Source organism: Electrona antarctica (genome assembly GCF_951216825.1).
Source record: "Electrona antarctica genome assembly, chromosome: 24".
Taxonomy (NCBI): domain Eukaryota; kingdom Metazoa; phylum Chordata; class Actinopteri; order Myctophiformes; family Myctophidae; genus Electrona; species Electrona antarctica.
The window spans coordinates 10,222,305-10,243,144 of NC_136803.1; the positions used below are offsets into that span (position 1 = coordinate 10,222,305).

Consider the following 20,840-nt stretch of genomic DNA (forward strand, 5'->3'; position numbering starts at 1 on the left):
TAGTTTTCATTTAGTTTTAGTCACATTTAGTCACCTGGAATGTTTTAGTTGACTAAATATCATAAGATTTGACAAGTAAAATGTATCTTGGCGGGCCTTGATGCCGTCGTAATGACAGATTTTACACTTGCTGAAAGTGCTATTTTCAGCATGCAACCAAGTGTAAAATGACTTATACTGGATCTCTTGTCCACCAGTCCCTTCCCTTCCTAACATTAAATGTTAGGAAGGGAAGGGACTGGTGTACAAGCGATAAATAAAAAACAATACTCAAAATTTTAGTATAGTTTTTTATTTGTCGACAAAATTGTCAATATATTTAGTCTTAGTTTTAGTCACCATAGCTTAGTCTTCATTTAGTTGTCGTCACTGATAAAAGGTAATCGACAGACATTTTTTTGTCATAGTGTTAGTCGAACTAAATCAACACTGAAACAAGCATGTGAGGCTCACCTATAAAGGTTCTTCTGTGGTGTTCTCTGCTCCGTACTGCCAACGCCAATAGAATCCCAGTGAAGGAAGAGGAACACCGTGGTGGGCTCTTGGACTTCCAGGAGGATTCGGGGAGGGGGGTGAGTGGTCAACGAGCTCTGCCCGGGGCACAGACGCCCAATCCTGGTCACAGAGACAGCTAGCGAGGGGGGTAGGGGGGAGACCAGCTCCAACTAGTGTGCTCTCCTCAGCTTACTGAGCTTATTGAGGCCCAGGCGTACAGTGACAGCTGATTTTTATTTTAGAACCCCCCCCACCCCACCACCCCCCCACCTTCACGAAAAGAAAACAGGAGGGGGGTGGGGGAGGGGTGGGGGGGTTTTGGCTTTTTTTAGGTGAAGTACCCAACATGCCCTTAGCCTTGAGTCACAGCTATAGTGTTCTTATGGACGCATGTTTAAAGACATAGCAGGAGAATGAGGTAACGGCGTGTTAGCGTGACATAAACATTGAGGCATTATACCCGTGTGGTCATGCAGTATACACGGATTCATGGTGCATTTATATAGCGCCTTTATCCAAGGCGCTTTACATAGATTGTACATTACATTGTACATTACATTCACCCATGTCACACACATTCATACACCGATGGCGGAGGAAACCATGCAAGGTACCAACCTGCACATCAGGAGCAATTAGGGGTTCAGTGTCTTGCTCAAGGACACTTCAACACTAACTCTGGGGGAGCCCGGGTTCGAACTGGCAACCTTGCGGTTCCCATCCAGCCACTCTACCCCTGAGCCACCGCTGCCCGGATAGTTGCACACTGTTGTATACGCACATTTTACAAATAGATGGATGGAACCGGGAAACCATTTGACATTTTGATATAGCTTGTTTGGGGATATATACAGTACATCAAATAGTCAATGATAAATGGGGCCTTTATCCAAAGCGCTTTCACAATGTGCTTTACCTTCAGCAATACGTTCACTTCACACAACGATGGCAGAATAATACCATGAGAGGCACCAACCTGCTCGTCAGGAGCACTAAACATAGAGATCCCACAGAGATCACCTTTGGACATGTTGTTTAGTATGTTATTGATTTATTGTCACAACTCTGTTCTGTACGCGTTCGTAACACTCTGGTTCCGCTGCGATAAAAACACTGGCTTATGCCGTCTATGTGAACGTAGCTTTTTAGAATCGTAACATCTCGGATTCTTCTTCCAGGCTGCGTTTTGGATCAAAACAAGCTTATTTGTTGACAAAATTGTCAATCTATTTAGTCATAGTTTTAGAGTTTAGTCACCAATAGCTCAGATTTAATTTAGTTTCCATTTATTTTGAGTCAGTGAAACAAATGTAGTCCATGAACATTTTTCGTCATAGTTTTAGTCGAAAAAATCAACACTGCTTGTGAGGCAGTGTTGTTTTTGGCAGCAAAATTAGATTTTAGTTTTAGTCATAGTCTTTTGAATAGTTTTCACTTAGTTTTAGTCACATTTTAGTCACCTGGAATGTTTTAGTGTTAGTCTAGTTTTAGTCTAAAATGTATTTTGGCGGGCCTTGATGCCGTCGTAACGGCTGAATTTACACTTGCTGAACATAGCAGATCTACAAGCTCACAACGCGTCTCGCTGTGACGCGTTGTGAGCTTGTAGATCTGCTATTTTCAGCATGCAACCAAGTGTAAAATGACTTATACTGGATCTCTTGTCCACGACCACTAGTCCCTTCCTAACATTTTAGTCTAGTTTTTATTTGTCGACGAAATTGTCAGTATATTTAGTCTTAGTTTTAGTCATCATAGCTTAGTTTTCATTTAGTTTCCATTTGTTTTTGTCAGTGAAAAAAGGTAGTCGACGAGCATTTTTCGTCATAGTTTTAGTGGATAAAATCACCACTGCTTGTGAGGTACGGCTGCCTGCCTGCAGCAATGCTAATGCTGTTGACAAAGGACCATACTAATCTCCCTTCATTCTGCCTTCCCATCGCAGCGCTCTCTCTCTCTGTCAGACCGTTGGGCTCAGATAAGGACTCCTTGCTTGAAGTTGCAGCGAGCGACTGCAGGCTCTGATCCCCCTCCGCAACATCTCAGGGGAAAAAGTAGTAGGGAAAAAGAGAGAACCTAACTATCTGAAAACATTGTCCGTTTCTCTCACGCAGCGTCGATATGCGAGAGCCTGTTATCGTCTGTCTGGAGCAGATTCGAGAAATGAGCGAGCGAGCGAGAGAGAGAGGGGCATTTCAGGATGCACAGTTCCCATTGATTCTCTCAGGCGGGCGGCAGAGGTCACGAAACTCCGAAAATCGGATATTCAACTGCCTCGAACGCTCGCCGTCTCTCACAGATGGGGCCGATATGCATATGCCACTGATGTATTCATGGAATACAGCAAAATAAAATCTCCAAGACAGAAAATGTAAATGGTAGGCCGACCAGCTGAAGAAATGACATTCTTTTTGTAAAATGGAAATGACCAAAAATAGCCAATCTGCAACGTGTTGTGAGCTTGTAGATATGCTAATTTTCGGTGTGCGGCGTGCTTTCACAGAAGACATGCTATGTGGCTTCTATGGAAACCAAATGACTGAAATCAGTCGTGGCGACAGAGAACTTTAATCCATGTGTGTTTCTCTACATGGTCTGCTACACAGTAAAACAGAAGGAGCGAGTGGCAGTGGCAATCAGATGCGGCGCTGCCGGGGGAAGGTGGGGGGATTATGACGCTCCGTTCCGCTGGAGTGCATTGGTCCAACATGCGTTGCATCGTGCTTGTGGTTAGGGTTTGGGGTACCCGTGGGCTCATAACATGGTCGGACGCATGTTATGAGCCCAACGCATGTTGGGCTCATAACAGAAAACTTCCAAGGCACTAATACCATGGGTCATATTCGTCATAAAATGTTTTACAATTAATAAAGTTGTTTCTTTTGCATTATTTATATTATATCTATGTTGGTTTAGTCTATCTGCTATTGTGTTCCTAGTTTCACCCACATATTGTAGGTTGCACTTGTTGCATGTAATTAGATAGACACAGTTACTAGTATTAGCCTGTATGATTTGTTTTATTCCCACCATTCTCATTGTGGTTCTATTTTTCACCTGTTGTTTAGGTCTGAAGTAATCAGTTTTTTTTGCGTATCGGTCTGTCCGTCTCCTTTAGTTTGCTATGTACAAGGTAATCTTTCAAGTTTTTGTTCTTCCTATATGCTGGTATAATTTTGTATCCGTTTAGTAGGTCATCCGTCCTATTTGCAAAGTTCAGGGTTTGGGGTAGGGTGTCGGACTGATGCCGCCGAGAAACACTGCCGCCTGCCGCGGGTGTTGTCGGCAATTGGCGGAGACTCCGCGGCTGATGCCGCTGCCGGAGAATGCACTCGCTCTCCCTCCAGTAAATTGTTAATTTAACTACAGTACATGAACCCTAGCATCCCTATTCTGGGCATGTCATAATAGAGGGTATGCGCATGCTTAAAGTGAATGGCATATCGAGTGGCAAATCGAGTGGCAAAGCAACAGGCAAAGTGAGTTCAACCCATTTAGACCCGAGTTAAAAACATTCACTTTGAAAGAATATATATTCAAAGATTTGCGCCACATTTTTACGATTTTTCAAAAATAGCAGACCTACAAGCTCGTAGCGCGCCACTCGGAGCTTGTAGATCTGCTATTTTTCAATAGCTAAATTATAACATAATGTTTAAAACACCAAAAGGGGTTCCCACCCAGAATGGGTTAACATTGTTTAATGTTGTTTAATGCAATCAGATATGACTTCTCTGTTTGGATGTATGGGTTGTCAAGGCCAGAAAGTCGTTTTTTTGCCACTCAGTAGGCATTCCTGCATAAACTTCCTGGTTTGATGATGATGTCACACGCATACCCTCAATAGGCAAACATTCGGCAGAAATCAGCAAACATTTGGTGAAATTAGCCGACCTGGTCCTTGTGAATGTAGTAAACAGATTTTTAGACGTGGTGAAGATTCCTAGCCTGGCTAATAAGCCAGACTAATATCACACAACACTGTCGCGGTATATTAGTCTGGGCTGGCTCCACTTGGATTTCATTTCCCGGGGGGCGGGTTCATACAATGTCTCTTTGACGCAATTGGTCAGAGCTACTGTCAGTCAAAAGGTCTCAAGCATTGAACGTCACTGTACCAAAGCCCGCCCATATTGCATACCGTGTCCCGATTGGCCCGACCTGTTCTCGGTTGTAGGAAAGAGGCGTGCTACTGAGCCTCGCCAGACCCTAATCCGCTGGCAGGCAATTTTTTTTTTGCCAACGGCTGATTCGGTCTGGTTTATTAACCAGGCTAGAAGATTCCCACCCTGGGTTATAACTTTTCTTTTTCGAACCTGTCCAACCATTTGCGATTTGCAGCAATGTCAGTCGTAAAAGATGATAGCCGTGATGTTGCCGATAACCACTGTGGAAGAACAGGCAGGCAGCGCCGAGGGCAGGGAGGACACTGGAGCAAAAGAAAAGATGAAAGCTAACAGGTGAAAAAATTGGTTATCATTATATGGGCTTATGATTATGGGGAATCATATGCCTTTGTGTGTTGCTCTGCTTTAAAGAACCTTTTGCTCCAGATGGATTATCAAGGCCAGACTGTCATGCTGTTGCAAGACGTGGACCACGGTGTGCCCGCGCAGGTTGGAGCTGTGTAGCCGCCAGCTTAACACAGCTATATCTCTCTCTCTATCTCTCTGCACAGCATCCAGCTCCGAGCCTCGACACCCCCCCTGGTGACCTCCCGCGTGGTGTTGGGCTTAAATCACAGACGGCCCACTGCGTGCTTTGCCCTGGGGGGCGCGGGGGCGCGGGGGGCGCGGGGGCATTTCCATGCCGCATGGCATTTTGACCGTGACCCCAAACCCTGCACGTCATTGTTTTCACCAAAGTGTATAGGCTGTGTGTCCAATGCTTATATAACCCCTTCCTTCAGCTCGTATCTGGTTCCCCCCCTGCACCGCTCCACTCTGTCACCACGCCGAGCTGGAGACATTACTCTTACACACAATAGAATCCCAGGACTCTGTCTGTTGCTGTGTTGTGCACATTGTTGTACGATCGCCCAGGAGATATGGGAGTTTTTTTTGTTGTTATTAGGCATGTTTTCAAACTCTCCTTGTGTGATTATAATCAGTGGGAAGTATGTGTCTCTGATCGTCTTGGTACAGTGGACAGATGGTTAGGAAATGTAGCTCATTTTCCAATTCATTTCATTTCAAGACATTTTGTGAGTAAGTCTTATGCACCCACTGCTCACAAAATGTCTTCTCTCGGGAGACAGGTCTGTCTGTCTATGGCGGCCTTTCTCCATCGCAAGACTGTGCTCACAGAGTCTGTACCTAGTTAAAAATGTTGTTTGTTTTGGGTCGGTCGTGGTGCTCAGGTATTCTGCAGTCTACTCTGTACCTAGTTAAAAATGTTGTTTGTTTTGGGTCGGTCGCGGTGCTCAGGTATTCTGCCAGTGTATTCTCTGTTTAACTAATTTAGACCTGACACTAGAATCCATTCTACAAAATGTCTTCTAAATCCTGACAGTTTTCTGAAAAAACCTATGTTTCTGTGTCAGTGGTTCTCAATGTCCGCGGACCACAATCTCAAAATATGTTGTTCCAGGGACACCCCAGAAGCAAAGATTTTAGTTAAAAGTGTTCAATGGGAAAGAATATCTATTCAAAGATTTGCACACATTTTCATTATAACAAAAAAATCACACCCGCGTGAACTGAGTGGTGTAAGGTCTTATATAGACTGATCAACTGTGGTCTGACGTAATGTCTGACGTAATGAAATCACACCCGTGTGAACTGGGTGACCATAGCAACCATGCTCATTTTTTGGTACGAACAGACACGTAAACTAACAAAGCCAGTTGTAGGAGTGGTTTACACCACTCAAAAAAAGCAGATCTACAGTACAAGCTCGTAACACGTGCATCCACGCTATTAGCTTGTAGATCTGCTACCTGTGATGTTACTTGGCTACTGTCTCCAGACGCTTTGACTCCCGTCATGGAAGGGGAACCTTCTGAGAGCTTCACGGGCAAAGATAATCCACTTCAAAATCTCAAAATGGGTCAGAGAGACCTCACAGACAGACACTCAAGTGTTATGGCCAGATAGCATCCATTTACTGTGCTTTTGGGTTGCCTTCTTTCCAATTCTCTCCTCTCCTTCCCTCTCCCTCAGGTCCGTGGAGTCGCCCCATGGCAGCAGCTCATCGACCAGCCACAAGCCCTGCATGGTTATCAGAGGCTGCTGATAATCCTGCTGAAATTGTGCATGGATTTCCTGTTCTTCCCTTCCTGACACGGAGGGAAAACATGCTCTGTTACTAGGATAGCTAATGATAGGATCACAGAACCTCTCCCCGGTATATACACATACATACATACACACACACACACACGCGCGCGCGCGCACGCACGGATCTATAAGCTCAAAATTTGTTGTTGATGTAGATTAAAAAATCACACCCGTGTGAACTGAGTGGTGCAAATCCCCCCCCCCCTCTCTGTCTCTCTCATTAAATGGTAAATGGTAAATGGTGCATTTATATAGCGCCTTTATCCAAGGCGCTTTACAGAGATTGTGCATTACATTCACCCATTCACACACACATTCATACACCGATGGCAGCGGAAACCATGCAAGGCACCAACTAGCACATCGGGAGCAATTAGGGGTTCAGTGTCTTGCTCAAGGACACTTCGACACTAACTCTGGGGGAGCCCGGGTTTGAACTGGCAACCTTGCGGTTACCATCTGGCAACTCTACCCCTGAGCCACCGCCGCCCCCCTCATTAGCAGGCAACAGTGCAGCACTATATCTCTCTCTCTGTTTCTGGCACAACAGCGCCACTTTTGGTACTCATTGGTACTGGTGCTCATAGTCACACACAAACACACAAACATGAACACACGGTTGAACACACGGTTGACACGGACATTGCTGTTCCTTGGAGTGGTTGCACCACTCAAAAAATGGCAAAGAAGTTTAGGGATAATGCTGCATTCACATGGGATCAGGCAAGCGGTAGACGGCAAACCGGAAGTCATTTTAGTGAACGGGACGGTAAACGGAACAAGATGGCACGGCAGCCCGGCAGCCAGAACCGGCGACGGTAACGGCAGACGATATCGATGTTAACTCATTCCATGCCATGGTACGCCTTTGGACGCCTCCCCTTTATAATATTTCATCTTTTTACCGCTCCGTGCCGTCCAGCAGGTTTCGCCGTTTGCCGTCTACCGCTTGCCCGGTTCCATGTGAATGCAGCATTATAGGGCTATAGCACTGAAGAAAAGGGCCCTAAGTACATTTTGATGCCAATCGACTTTTACTTAGAATATTTCTATATTGCAGTATTGATACTTTTACTTAAGTAAAGAATGTTACGGTAAGTATTTTTTCCCCACCACTACTTTTTATCAAAGCAGCACTTTGATCAGAATGTGTTCAGGAAGAGAGCAGCTGGTGTTTGAAGTCACCTGGAGAGACACTGCTGTGTCGGGGCCACAACACCTCACCCTGCCAATGTTACCTCGTCCTCCTTTCCAACAGCAAATCAATAATGCCTTAAGGGCTCATTTCTCTTATGTGTGCATGTGTGTGTGTGTGTGTGTGTGTGTGTGTGTACGTGTGTGTGTGTGTGTACGTGTGTGTGTGTGTGTGTGTGTGTGTGTGTGTGTGTGTGTGTGTGTGTGTGTGTGTGTGTGTGTGTGTGCGCGTGTGTGTGTGTGTGTGTGTGTGCGTCTGTGTGTGTGTGTGTGTGTGTGTGTGTGTGTGTGTGTGTGTGAGCGTGCGTGTGTGTGTGCGTGCATGTTGGGGCAGAACTGGAGAGAGGTTCTTTAAAGCAAATAAATCAAATACTGTATTATTATTGGTTCATTCAGGACAGGGAAGACATGGGGGGGGGGGGGGGGGGGGGCAGGGACGATGCTACGTGACTGGAGTTATGCTACACAGTATAATAATAATTATACTATGCTACAGTATATTTACTGAGCTCCCAGGGCTCAAATTACAGTCAAATATCAGTGCCATTCAACCTTCGCCTTGACATGTTCTGATACAAACATGGCCTTCAGTGTCACAATCAATCGCAACATGATTATGTCTCATTGGTACAGTATATATATATATCCTTATTTCGCCAATTATAGAGCACCGAAGTCTGACGTCAATATTGCTAGAGGGTTCGTGTATTTATTTATTTGTATTATAAACCTCATAAGGGGATCTTAGATCACCTTGTACAATAACTGTGTTCATCCTGGCCGTTTTACCTATATGGATAAGAAGAATCAACTGACTGCGACAAAACGCTAATGTTACTGCTGCTGAATTAGTTACATTTTCACTAGAAACAGGCTGTTTCAAATATCAAATATGACTGACGGTCGTAAACGATACAGAGACACCTCCCCAACAATATCGCTGAGTTTTTTTTTGGACCACAATTCTTATATGAGACGATCAGTGCCTGGCTGTGGCGCGTTGGTTCATCAGGAGTCGTTCTATATTTAACCCATTTAGGACGGGAACACACATCTGTGACGCTTTAGCGTTTAACCATTTTAACCATTATTTCATCCATTAGCTGTTGAGAAAGCTCATAGCGTGGCACCAAGTGTCGTGCTACAAGCTTATAGATCTGCTTTTTTTGGAAAATCATCAAAACGTGTGCACATCTTTGAATATATATTCTTTCACAGAGAACGTTTTTTAACTCATATCTTTGCTTCTGGGGGGGTCCCTGGAACAACATATTCTCAGATGGGGGTCCGCGGCATAATACAGATAATTCTGGGGTTCATTGATATGAAAAGAGTTGAGCACCACTGACATAGAAACACAAAGGGTTGAGCACCACTGACATAGAAACATAGGTTTTTCAGAAAACTCATGGTCTAAAAGGGTTAAAACGCCTGTCGGGGGAGCGTTGGAGTGAGAGGTGGAGGTGAGGAGGGCAGACAACACGTCCGCCACCTCCGTCTGTCATGTGACCCTGCAGTAAATCAGGGCGCCAGCGCCAGCGTTGACGAGCTGGACGACAGGGGGGGAGGGGGGGGGGGGGGTTGGCTGACCCAAACGGGTGGCTGGCTAAGACCCAACAACAAGCTTCTGTTTTTGGACGATCGTCGTGATTTAGGACCAGGGGGAAAGAGACCAAAATTAAACACTCGCTGATGTCATGCAGACAGGAGGAGAGGCCGTCTGTGTTTGTGTGTGTGTGTGTGTGTGTGTTGTATTGTGTGTGTGTGTGTGTTGTGCCGCTGTGAAGGCACATGGTCTGTCAACATGTCTGTCAGTGTGGATTCACACTGTCAGCGCTTCACAGCAGACACATGCACACATGCCCTCCCCCAACACACACATACACACGCACGCACACTGTACACACACGCCTGCACGACACTCTCTCACACACACACACACACACACACACACACACACACACACACACACACACACACACACACACACACACACACACACACACACACACACACACACACACACACACACACGCCTGCACGTCACTCTCTCACACACACACACACACACACACACACACACACACACACACACACACACACACACACACACACACACACACACACACACACACACACACACACACACACACACACACACGCATGCACGTCACTCTCTCACACACACACACACACACACACACACACACACACACACACACACACACACACACACACACACACACACACACACACACACACACACACACACACACACACACACACACACGCATGCATGCATGCACGTCACTCTCACATATGTGTCATTGTCTTTTCTACTCACTCCACTTTTCAATTTTTTTATATTTTCGTGTGTGTGTGTGTGTGTGTGTGTGTGTGTCTGTGTCTGTGTCTGTGTCTGTGTGTGCGTGCGCGCGCGTGTGTGTGTGTGTGTGTGTGTGTGTGTGTGTGTGTGTGTGTTTTATCACAGGGCAATAATGGCGCACAGAGCCTCTCTCGCTGTACAGGTCCTATCTCTGTGTGCTCTGCAGCAAGCCACTCTGGAAGGAAAACCAAACACACACTATCGCAGTAATGGAAGACCAGTATCTGGCAACCTCACCCCGCGCGGCGCGATACCTTTTCCCATTAAAAAGCTGCCAAATCAGTGAACATAGGGGGGCCTTATCTGACCACGGAACGCAATCAGAGACAGGGGTTTCGTTTCAGCCACAGAAATGGTTATCGCCTCCCAGCCGACACTAGATGGGAGCCGCGGCGTGCATGATTCCATTCACACAACCCCGGAATTGTGCAGATATACAGCTAGCCTCGGAGGAGCGTTTGAAGTGCTGGTGCAACCGCGGTGCAATCGCAGCGAGCCGTGCGCTGCCAGGGCCTCGGATGTCATGTGATGTTGTACAGTATATCATCCAGATAGACAGCGAACCGACATGGATCTATGAGTTGTGTAAACACACCGTGTTGCCTGTCTGTCCAACACTTTTCTGGAGTTTCCTACCCGTTCCTCCTCTTCGAGTTTGGAACCAGTGTTGACTAAAACTAAACTACCCTTTGTCACTGACAAAAACGAAATAGAAACTAAATGAAAACTAAGCTATGATGACTAAAACTAAGACTAAATATACTGATGATTTCGTCAATAAATAAAAACTAGACTAAAATGTTAGGAAGGGACTAGTGGACAAGACATCCAGTATGAGTCATTTTACACTTGCTTGCATGCTGAAAATATTTTCAGCATGCAACCATCGGCTATTTTCAGCAAGCGTAAAATCAGCCATTACAGGGCATCGAGGCCCGCCAAAAAACATTTTAGTCGACTAAATCAACCGTAGATTTAGTCGACTAAAATCTCATGACATTTAGTCGACTAAAACTAGACTAACACTAAAACATTCCAGGGGACTAAAATGGGACTAAAACTCAATGAAAACTATTCAAAAGACTATGACTAAAACTAAAATCTAAATTTGCTGCCAAAAACAACACTGTTTGGAACATTGTCAAAGTTGTCACTTTCAAAAAGGGATCATATGAAACCCTTTTAGCTGATGTTATAAATGCATTTTTCTTCTTTTCTTTTTTTACAATTTAGGCATTTATCAGACGCTCTTAATCCAGAGCGATTTACAGTAAGCAAGAACAACACATGGTAATACATCAAATACATAGAAATAGTCAAGAATCATACGTAAGCTAAGAAGCTAACAACTGTCTAACAGTGGAATATCTATGAAACTATGCGTATACACTCGAGTGCTATGTCTACAAAAAATGCTATCTAAATTACATAAATTGCATACGCCTGTAAGGTCGTCGATGCTAGGGAAAGTGCTACGACAAGTGCTACCGGCTAAGATGGAGTCTGAAGAGGTGAGCTTTAAGACTACGGCGAAAGATTTGGAGTGAGTCTGCAGTTCTGATTCCAATGGAAAGTGCATTCCATAGTTTTGGAGCCAGAAGGGAGAAGAGTCTGGGATACGTGGAGCTTTGTCCCGGCGTTTTCAGTGAATGTTCTGCCAGCCACCCTGCGTTGGCTGATGTGAGCGCATGGGAGGGTTTGTATAGGGTCCGATCAGACTTTGAAGATATGGGGGTGCCATACCTTTGGTTGCTTTGAAGGCCAGCATCAGAGTTTTGTGCTCTTGCGGGCGGCAACCGGGAGCCAATGGAGGGAGCGGAGATATGGGGGGATATGTGAGAATATTGGCTGGTTGAAGACCAAGCGAGCTGCGGCATTCTGGATCAATTGGAGAGGCTTATGTGCGCATGCTAGTAGTCAATGACTCAAGTCATTATATATCTGCTTGCATTCCATTCTCTACACAAGGAGTACTTTCTACTTCTGTAATTTTAGTCAGGCCAATTTTGAATTCCGGACTTTTACTTGTAACAGATTGTTCTACATTGCAGAATTGATACTTTCACTCAAGTAAAAAACTTTTTCCACCACTGACAGAAGTTAACAAAGGCAGGCATGCAAGCGGCACAGAGTGAAAACAGCTTCTTTCCCAGAACAATCAGACGAACTGATAAGAAGAGTGAAACAGGGCAAGGGAAAATGCTAGCCCCCCCCCCCCCCCCCCCCCCCTCACACTATTATGCTCAAATTGCACCTTTCTAAACTAATTTTATTGTATACATGGAACATAGCTTCAAATTGCACCTTTCTAAACTAAGATTTGTTATATATATATATATATATATATATATATATGTAACATAGCCTCAAGTTGCACCTTTCTAAACTAAGATTTGTGCACCTTTCTAAACAACAAATTGCTGTGTATATATGGAACATAACCTACGGTGAAGCTGTTCACAAGAACTTTACCTAACTTTGCTACTACAGGGAAAACATGCACACGTACATATGTTACAATGTTTTACTCATCGTTCGCTCTTTCCCTCTCTCTATATTCTATCCCTTTGTTTGCTGTTTGATGCTGCTATCTATGCTGCTACATTGTCTTAAGGAAGCCAAACAAAAATAAGTTTGACTCTGTACACAAGATGTAGCAATAAAGTACAAACTTAAACTTTGTACTTACAGTGTCCGCCGTGGTGAACGGAGGCCATGTTGGCTCCTGTGGAGGTCTGAGACACACTGTGACTGGACGACAGCTTTCTGGACGGGGACCTGTGGACCGCTGCTACTTCCTGGTTAGAGAGAGAGAGAGAGAGAGAGGTCAATCAGAGGAAACAGCTGTGCTTTTCAAAGGGGAGGTGCTGACCGTGCAGAGGTGAGTTTGGGTCGTCAAAAACTCATAGTTTGGGGTGGCTTCGCCCAAAAGACCCCCCCCCACCCCCCTCCCATACATGCCTTTAGACACACACACAGTCACACACACACACACACACACACACACACACACACACACACACACACACACACACACACACACACACACACACACACACACACACACACACACACACACACACACACACACACACACACACACACACACACACACACGACCTTGACAATGACGCGAGGCATCGACGTGGCAGGTAACGGCAAAACAAAGTTGAATTTAAAATGGTAAAAAAGGAAAACCCTGGAGTGCAGCTAAAGAGCTGTACTGATAAAACAACATGGTGTGATACGTGCATGTGATAACCCAATGACGTGTGTGTGTGTGTGTGTGATACATGCATGTGATAACCCAATGACGTGTGTGTGTGATACATGCATGTGATAAGCCAATGACGTGTGTGTGTGTGTGTGTGGGGGGGGGGGGGGGGGGGGGGGGTGGGTCCATGCTGAAATGATGTCCTTGGTTGTATAATGCAGTTGTTTTTCTCCTGAAAACATGTATAAAAGAGGAACAGTGGAGAGAGCGACGCGCGGTTGTAAATCATCTACCACCAAGAGAACAAACACCTGTGTGTGTGTTTGTGTTTCCACAGAATTTGCAAATCAAATAAATGACTCTTAACATTCCCTCGATGGCTCCAATAGCGCATCAACTCAGCGACAAGTGCGCGTACACACGCACACGCACACACGCACACACACACACACACACACACACACACACACACACACACACAGTTCTCCTAACTAAGTGTGCTACCCAATAATTTTATGAGTACACGGTGAAATGAAAACACTGTCCTTCCTTCCTCACTGTTTAATGTCAATGTCAAAGTATGTGGATGTTGCATTTGCATAAAACTGCACAATACTCCACACCCCGTTAACAATTAACATACATACACAGTACTGTACCTCCCACACACAATTTACTAGGACTCAGAGAGTGGCTGACTACATCTCAGGGGAGAATACTATACTTTTACTCCACTACAATTATTTGACAACACTAGTTACTATAGTTACTTTGTAGATTTTGATTATTATTCCAAACCATACATTAACGTCTTCAACCCTATATGCATTCCAACCGTTTGAAAATAGCCAATCTACAAGCTTGCAGATCTGCTATTTTCAAAAGATGTTTATACATTACACTACAGTGTTTTTGGCAGGCCTTTTTTAGATTTAGTCAGTCTTAGGCCCCTTTTAGACGAGAACGGTGATCATAGAAAACGGCAAAATAAAGTATCGTTTGCGGGGGTCCATTTAAACGAGAACAGACTTTTTCGGGGGGTGAAAACGCAACAAAGTGAAAACGCCTTTCAGAGTGGAAATCTTTGAAAACGCCGTTTCCTCCCGTCTCCATGTAAACAGGCAAAGCAGGAAATCCCTTTTGGTGTTTTAACTAAGCATTATGTTATACTTTAGCTATTGAAAAATAGCAGATCTACAAGCTCATAGCGCGCCACCGAGTGGCGCGCTACGAGCTTGTAGGTCTGCTATTTTTGAAAAATCGTGAAAATGCGGCACAAATCTTTGAACATATAATTATTCTTTCAGAAGACTTAATGGCCTAAATGGGTTTAATTACATTGATGCAGAGCCACATATGATAATATTTGGAGTTCCTACAATGACCAAGTGTTCCCTCCTCGCCTACAAGGTGCTTCAGCGTCATTAATGGCACTTCTGCTCTGCCTACGGAACTCGCCTATCGTCTCCTTCCTGCAGCAGCGCAGGCGTGCCATTAACGACAGTAAAGCACACCCTCTCGAGTAATATCGCTTAACCCAGTTTGGGCGGGAACCCCTTTTGGCGTTAGCATTATGTTATGCTTTAGCTATTGAAAAATAGCAGATCTACAAGCTCATAGCGCGCCACCGAGTGGCGCGCTATGAGCTTGTAGATCTGCTATTTTTTGAAAAATCGTGAAAATATTTAATTTTGAGGTCAGGCCTAAATGGCTTAAATGTCCTCCACTAGTTGATAATGGCTGCTACAGAATGTGCTCATAATTTTTATAGTGATAGTCCCTGGAGTATGGACGCTACTGATTGTACGTTGACCTCATGACCTTTCCCTTAACGTCGCCCTGAGGCCACCGTTTCCACTCGCATGCGAGCCATCTGACGATCTCACAGCCGGATCGCCACGAAACTGACTGAGGCACATTCATGCTCCCCAAAGGACAGTGGGTTTCAACCCTTTTCATATCAGGGTCCGCTTTTAAACAGCTTTTAAAAACACACCTGTATGTCAAGTGTTTTTCCTAATTTCAGTCTTGTATGTATGTGTGTAGGTGTATGTAGACCTGTGTGTGTGTATGGGTGTATGTATGAAAGTATGTACATGTGTATATGTATGTAGGTGTGTATGTATGTATATGTATATGTGGAGTTATGCATATATGGAGGTGTGTATGTATATTTTTCATTTATTTACCTTTCTTTCTTTCCGTGATTTGTTTTGATCTGATGTTATGCTTTATTAATTCTGATGTTCTTGATTGTTCTTTATGATTGTTGTTTTTTAATCCTGTCTGTAAAGCACTTTGTAACTTTTGTTTGGAAAGGTGCTATATAAATAAAATTCATTCATTCATTATGTATTCAGCATTTGAGCCACGGAACCACCATTTGATGAGATTTAGCCTCTCGGACCCGAGACTTGAGAATATTTTGTTGTTTCGTTGGATAAGATTTTGTGCACAATTCCATGCTGTATTGAATGATTGGTACCATTAGGAGAGATAACAGGCAAACGTTGATCAAAATAGCAATTCTTCTACATTCTCTAATTGTACTTAATGCAGATGTTTAACAATAATTGAACTCTTGAGAGAGTAAAATGGTATTTGGTTTCATTTTACACTGTCTTTTACACTCTGTCTGACTGACACGTGAGGACCAGAATGTCCTCAGTTATAGTCTGTCTGTCTGTCCGTCTGTCTGTCTGTCTGACACGCGAGGACCAGAATGTCCTCAGTTTAGAGCAAAATGTTGACACTTTCCAAACATTTTGCCAACACTATCATTGTGAGGAAATATGTGGCCCTCACTAAGTTGGAAAATATGCAACGCCCCCCCCCCCCCCAGGGAGATGATGCCACCACAGTACTGTAATGAAAACTCTCTCTGTGCACTCATCTCCCTGCCTGCCTGCCTGCCTGCCTGCCTGCCTGTCTGTCTGTCTGTCTGTCTGTCTGCCTGCGCACTCCTCATCTCCCTCTGCCTCTGTCTGTCTGTCCACTCCTCATCCTCATCTCCCATCTGTTCAGCATTACCCATTCATCTTTGGTGTCTCTCTCTCTCTCTGTCTCTCTCTCAGCACTCACATTAGGTATAGGGCTGAACCGTGTGGGCTGCGTGGAACACAACGCACGGCGTAAACTGTCTTCTTACCGCGACCCCCTGCATGGTGTGTGCTGCCATGCAGCCGCGGCCTGCATGCTGTCATTAAAATGTGCTGGCAGAGAGCTCAGTCTGACTGCGATACATGTGCACGTACACGCACGCACACACACACACACACACACACACACACACACACACACACACACACACACACACACACACACACACACACACACACACACACACACACACACACACACACACACACACACACACACACACACACACACACACACACACACACACACACACACACACACACACACACACACACACACACACACACACGCACTCAGTCTGACTGCGACCTCCTGCAACCTGGCTCTGGAGAAAGATTAAAAACGCTTTGAGCAGTAGCGATGATTATTCAGTGTTTCTGTGTGTGTGTGTGTGTGTGTGTGTAGTGTACTTATGCACATGCATGCAATATGTATGCGCGTAACGGTGTGTGCAAATTTGCAGAAGCGAAACTGCGGTGAAGGCGAGCGACTAAGAGGCTTTGCAAAGAAGATACATTTATTCTTCTTCTCAGGCTGACAATCATCAATACTTTATTCATATTTCATAATGCACTATGAATGCAATATAGGCTCAAATAATAAAAGCAATTTAGTCTATAGCGCAGACCCAGCGCTGTGTGTGTGTGTGTGTGTGTGAGTGTGAGTGAGTGTGTGTGGAAACAATCATATCTCTCCGTTTTCATCCGCCTTTGCACAAACACATTCATCATTCTTTCCCAATTCCTAGGAGTGAGCTTCTGGTGCTGTGTTCATGTGTGCATGATTGTGCGTGCGTGCGTGCGTGCCTAGTGCCAAGATTCTTTTGGATCGATGTCATTGATAAGTGACTGGGACACAGGGCAGATACTTTAAATCAGTGCTTTTCAAACCTTTTCGTATCAAGGTCCATTATTTATTCAGCATGTGAACCACGGAGCACCATTTGATGACATTTAGCCTCTCAAGAGCCAAAACTAAAGAATATTTTGATGGATGATTGTTGGATAAGATTTTATCCACAAGTCCATGGTTTATTAATGTGGTACACTGGTACTGGTACCATAGGAGAGATAACACAGGCAAACGATCAAAATAACAATTCTTCTACATTCTCTAATACTTGTGTAGACTTCTTGTAAATTAAGTTATTCAGATGTTTAAAAAAGAATTGAAATCTTGAGAGTGTAAAATGAAACCAAATGGACCCGCAAGGTCCATTTGGTTTCATTTTACACTCTCAAGAGTTACCAACTCTCCGTCATTTAGCTGGGGACCACCTGGACCCACCTCAAGGACCACTGGTTGAAAACCTGCGATCATTGATTATTGTCAGATAAAGGATTTAGGGGGAAGTTAGAGAGGGTCAACCATTGACAACCATAATAGATAATGAACTGTGAGATCACCCTGTACACCCTGAACACATGGTCAGTGGTCACACACACACGATCAATGTGTACTTGAACACGAGGTCACAAGGTCATCACAAGGTCACAGCGTCAAGTCAAGATGCTGCTTTGTGGACGTTATGCTTAAAGGGGACATTTGACATCTCAGTCAATATGTGGTTTGAGGAGCGCACACACACACACACACACACACACACACACACACACACACACACACACACACACACACACACACACACACACACACACACACACACACACACACACACACACACACACACACACACACACACACACACACACACACACACACACACACATCGCCCAAAGTGGCCTGTTTTAATGATCTTTCTTTCTTTAATCACCAGAGTGTCATAAACCCTCTCATCAACAGCCTGCTATATAAGCTAGAATCTCACCCTGGTGTTCCCTCTGTGGTTGACTGACCCCCGACAACACTTCTCACCCTGGTGTTCCCTCTGTGGTTGACTGACCCCCGGCAACACTTCTCACCCTGGTGTTCCCTCTGTGGTTGACTGACCCCCGGCAACACTTCTCACCCTGGTGTTCCCTCTGTGGTTGACTGACCCCCGGCAACACTTCTCACCCTGGTGTTCCCTCTGTGGTTGACTGACCCCCGGCAACACTTCTCATCCTGGTGTTCCCTCTGTGGTTGACTGACCCCCGACAACACTTCTCACCCTGGTGTTCCCTCTGTGGTTGACTGACCCCCCGACAACACTTCTCATATGCTACTGTTAAATATTACATTAGCATCCACTGGTCTTTAATTCAGGCCAATTACTGAAGCCAAATGAAAACAGAGAAAAAACAGAACCAACTGAACACACAGGACCACGTCTCAGTTACAGCATATAAGTTAAACTACGCCATATCCCATCACCTACAGCAGGGGTTCTCAACGTTTTTGGCCGGGGACCCCCGGAAATGCTTTGGCAATGTCTCGGGACCCCCGCCCCGCCCCCTCCCGACCCCCAATATAAATTGACTGCTACAATAACCTTAAACCATTTTGGGCGGGAACCCCTTTTGGTGTTTTAAGCATTGTTATAATTTAGCTATTGAAAAATAGCAGATCTACAAGCTCATAGCGCGCCACCGAGTGGCGCGCTACGAGCTTGTAGGTCTGCTATTTTTGAAAAATCGTGAAAATAAAATTTTAAAAAAAATCTTTTTTTCTTCTTTTTTTTTAAAAATAATTTGGGGACCCCCTAAAATAATTTGGCGACCCCCCGAGGGGTCGCGACCCACGGGTTGAGAACCCCTGACCTACAGTGTAGGTGATGGGATATGGTGTAGGATGTAGGGTGTAGGATGGTGTAGGTCCTACACCATACATGGGCAACTGGCGGCCCGGGGGCCACATCCAGCCCCCACCTTCACTTAATGTGGCCCTCAGGTTAATATTGGAATACTATTTATTTATTTCAGCTGTTACAATTCCAGTCATGCAAACACGACCGGCTTGACTTACTTCAGCTTAGCTTATAACTAAATAAATTTGAAATTAAATAAAAAAGGTTACTTTTCTTGATTTCAATTCAATTCAAAAATAAAATAATAATTCAGGCTCTCAATTCAAATATTAGCAAAAGTGGTGTAAGGTCTTATATAGACTGATCAGCTGTGGTCTGACGTAATGAAATCACACCCGTGTGAACTGGGTGACCATAGCAACCATGCTCATTTTTGAGTGGTGTAAACCACTCCTACAACTGGCTTTTGTGTGCAGAAAAAAATGAGCATGGTTGCTATGTTCAAAATAATTTCTGACGTAATTAAATCACACCCGGGTGAACTGGATGACCGTAGCAACCATGGTCATTTTCTCTGCACAGAAAAAGCCAGTTGTGAAATCACATCCGGGTGTGATTTCATTACGTCAGATCAGAGCTGATCAGGCTACATAATACCTTACACCACTCAGTTCACACGGGTGTGATTTTTTTTATTTTTGGTACGGACAGACACGTAAACTAACAAAGCCAGTTGTAGGAGTGGTTTACACCACTCAAAAATAGCCGACCTACAAGCTCAAAACGCGTCTGAGCTTGTAGATCAGCTATCTTTGCTACCACAGTAATAATATGCAATGTGGCTCTCTGGAGTGAGAGTGGAAATGAGAGTGGAAATGTAGTCGCCCACCCCTGACCTACGCCATATGTTCCCGTTACTGCACTGTGGCACCGCACACAGACAGTGGCGGTGCCACAGATTGGGGCCTATTACAGGGATGTGTCACCGACAGAGAGGCTGCTGGGGGATCTCCTTGACACGTCTGAAATCTCTTGTATTGTTTTATGCTAATTGCACATGTCAGCCGCTCGGCGTTTTGGCGAGGGCTGCAGTATAGCCCGTGCTAACATCACATGACGCCGCCATGCTTGCAAACGAGCTTTACCCAACACTGACAACATCCTGCGTGTCAGTTTATACATACATACGGCTATAAATGCTTCGGTTGTGCAGAGGAGGAGAGAGACCCTCGGTTTCTCCCTTACTCCACTCTCTTGCATCATTCCATGTTCTCTACCGGGTTCTTCTTGCGAAAAAAAGACAATGGATCTTATTTTATTATTTTTTTTATACTTCTTCAGGCCTTGAGGTCTTAACTGCCCGACCATCAACTGGCCAATTGGACCACTTTTCTCTCTGTCCTCGCTGTCCTCTCCTCGCTACCTCCC

General features: G+C 44.8%; 1 protein-coding gene across 2 annotated transcripts in view; it reads right to left on the reverse strand.

Annotated features, from left to right (window-relative positions):
• xirp2a (xin actin binding repeat containing 2a) overlaps positions 1 to 20,840 on the reverse strand; it is a 100,317-nt gene that overhangs the window by 42,896 nt on the left and 36,581 nt on the right. For both annotated transcript variants that reach the window (XM_079495736.1, XM_079495735.1), the window contains exon 2: positions 13,043 to 13,151. In XM_079495736.1, coding sequence (XP_079351862.1) covers positions 13,043 to 13,070 — 28 coding nt within the window. In that variant the 5' untranslated portion in view covers positions 13,071 to 13,151. The remainder of the gene's footprint in view (positions 1 to 13,042; positions 13,152 to 20,840) is intronic.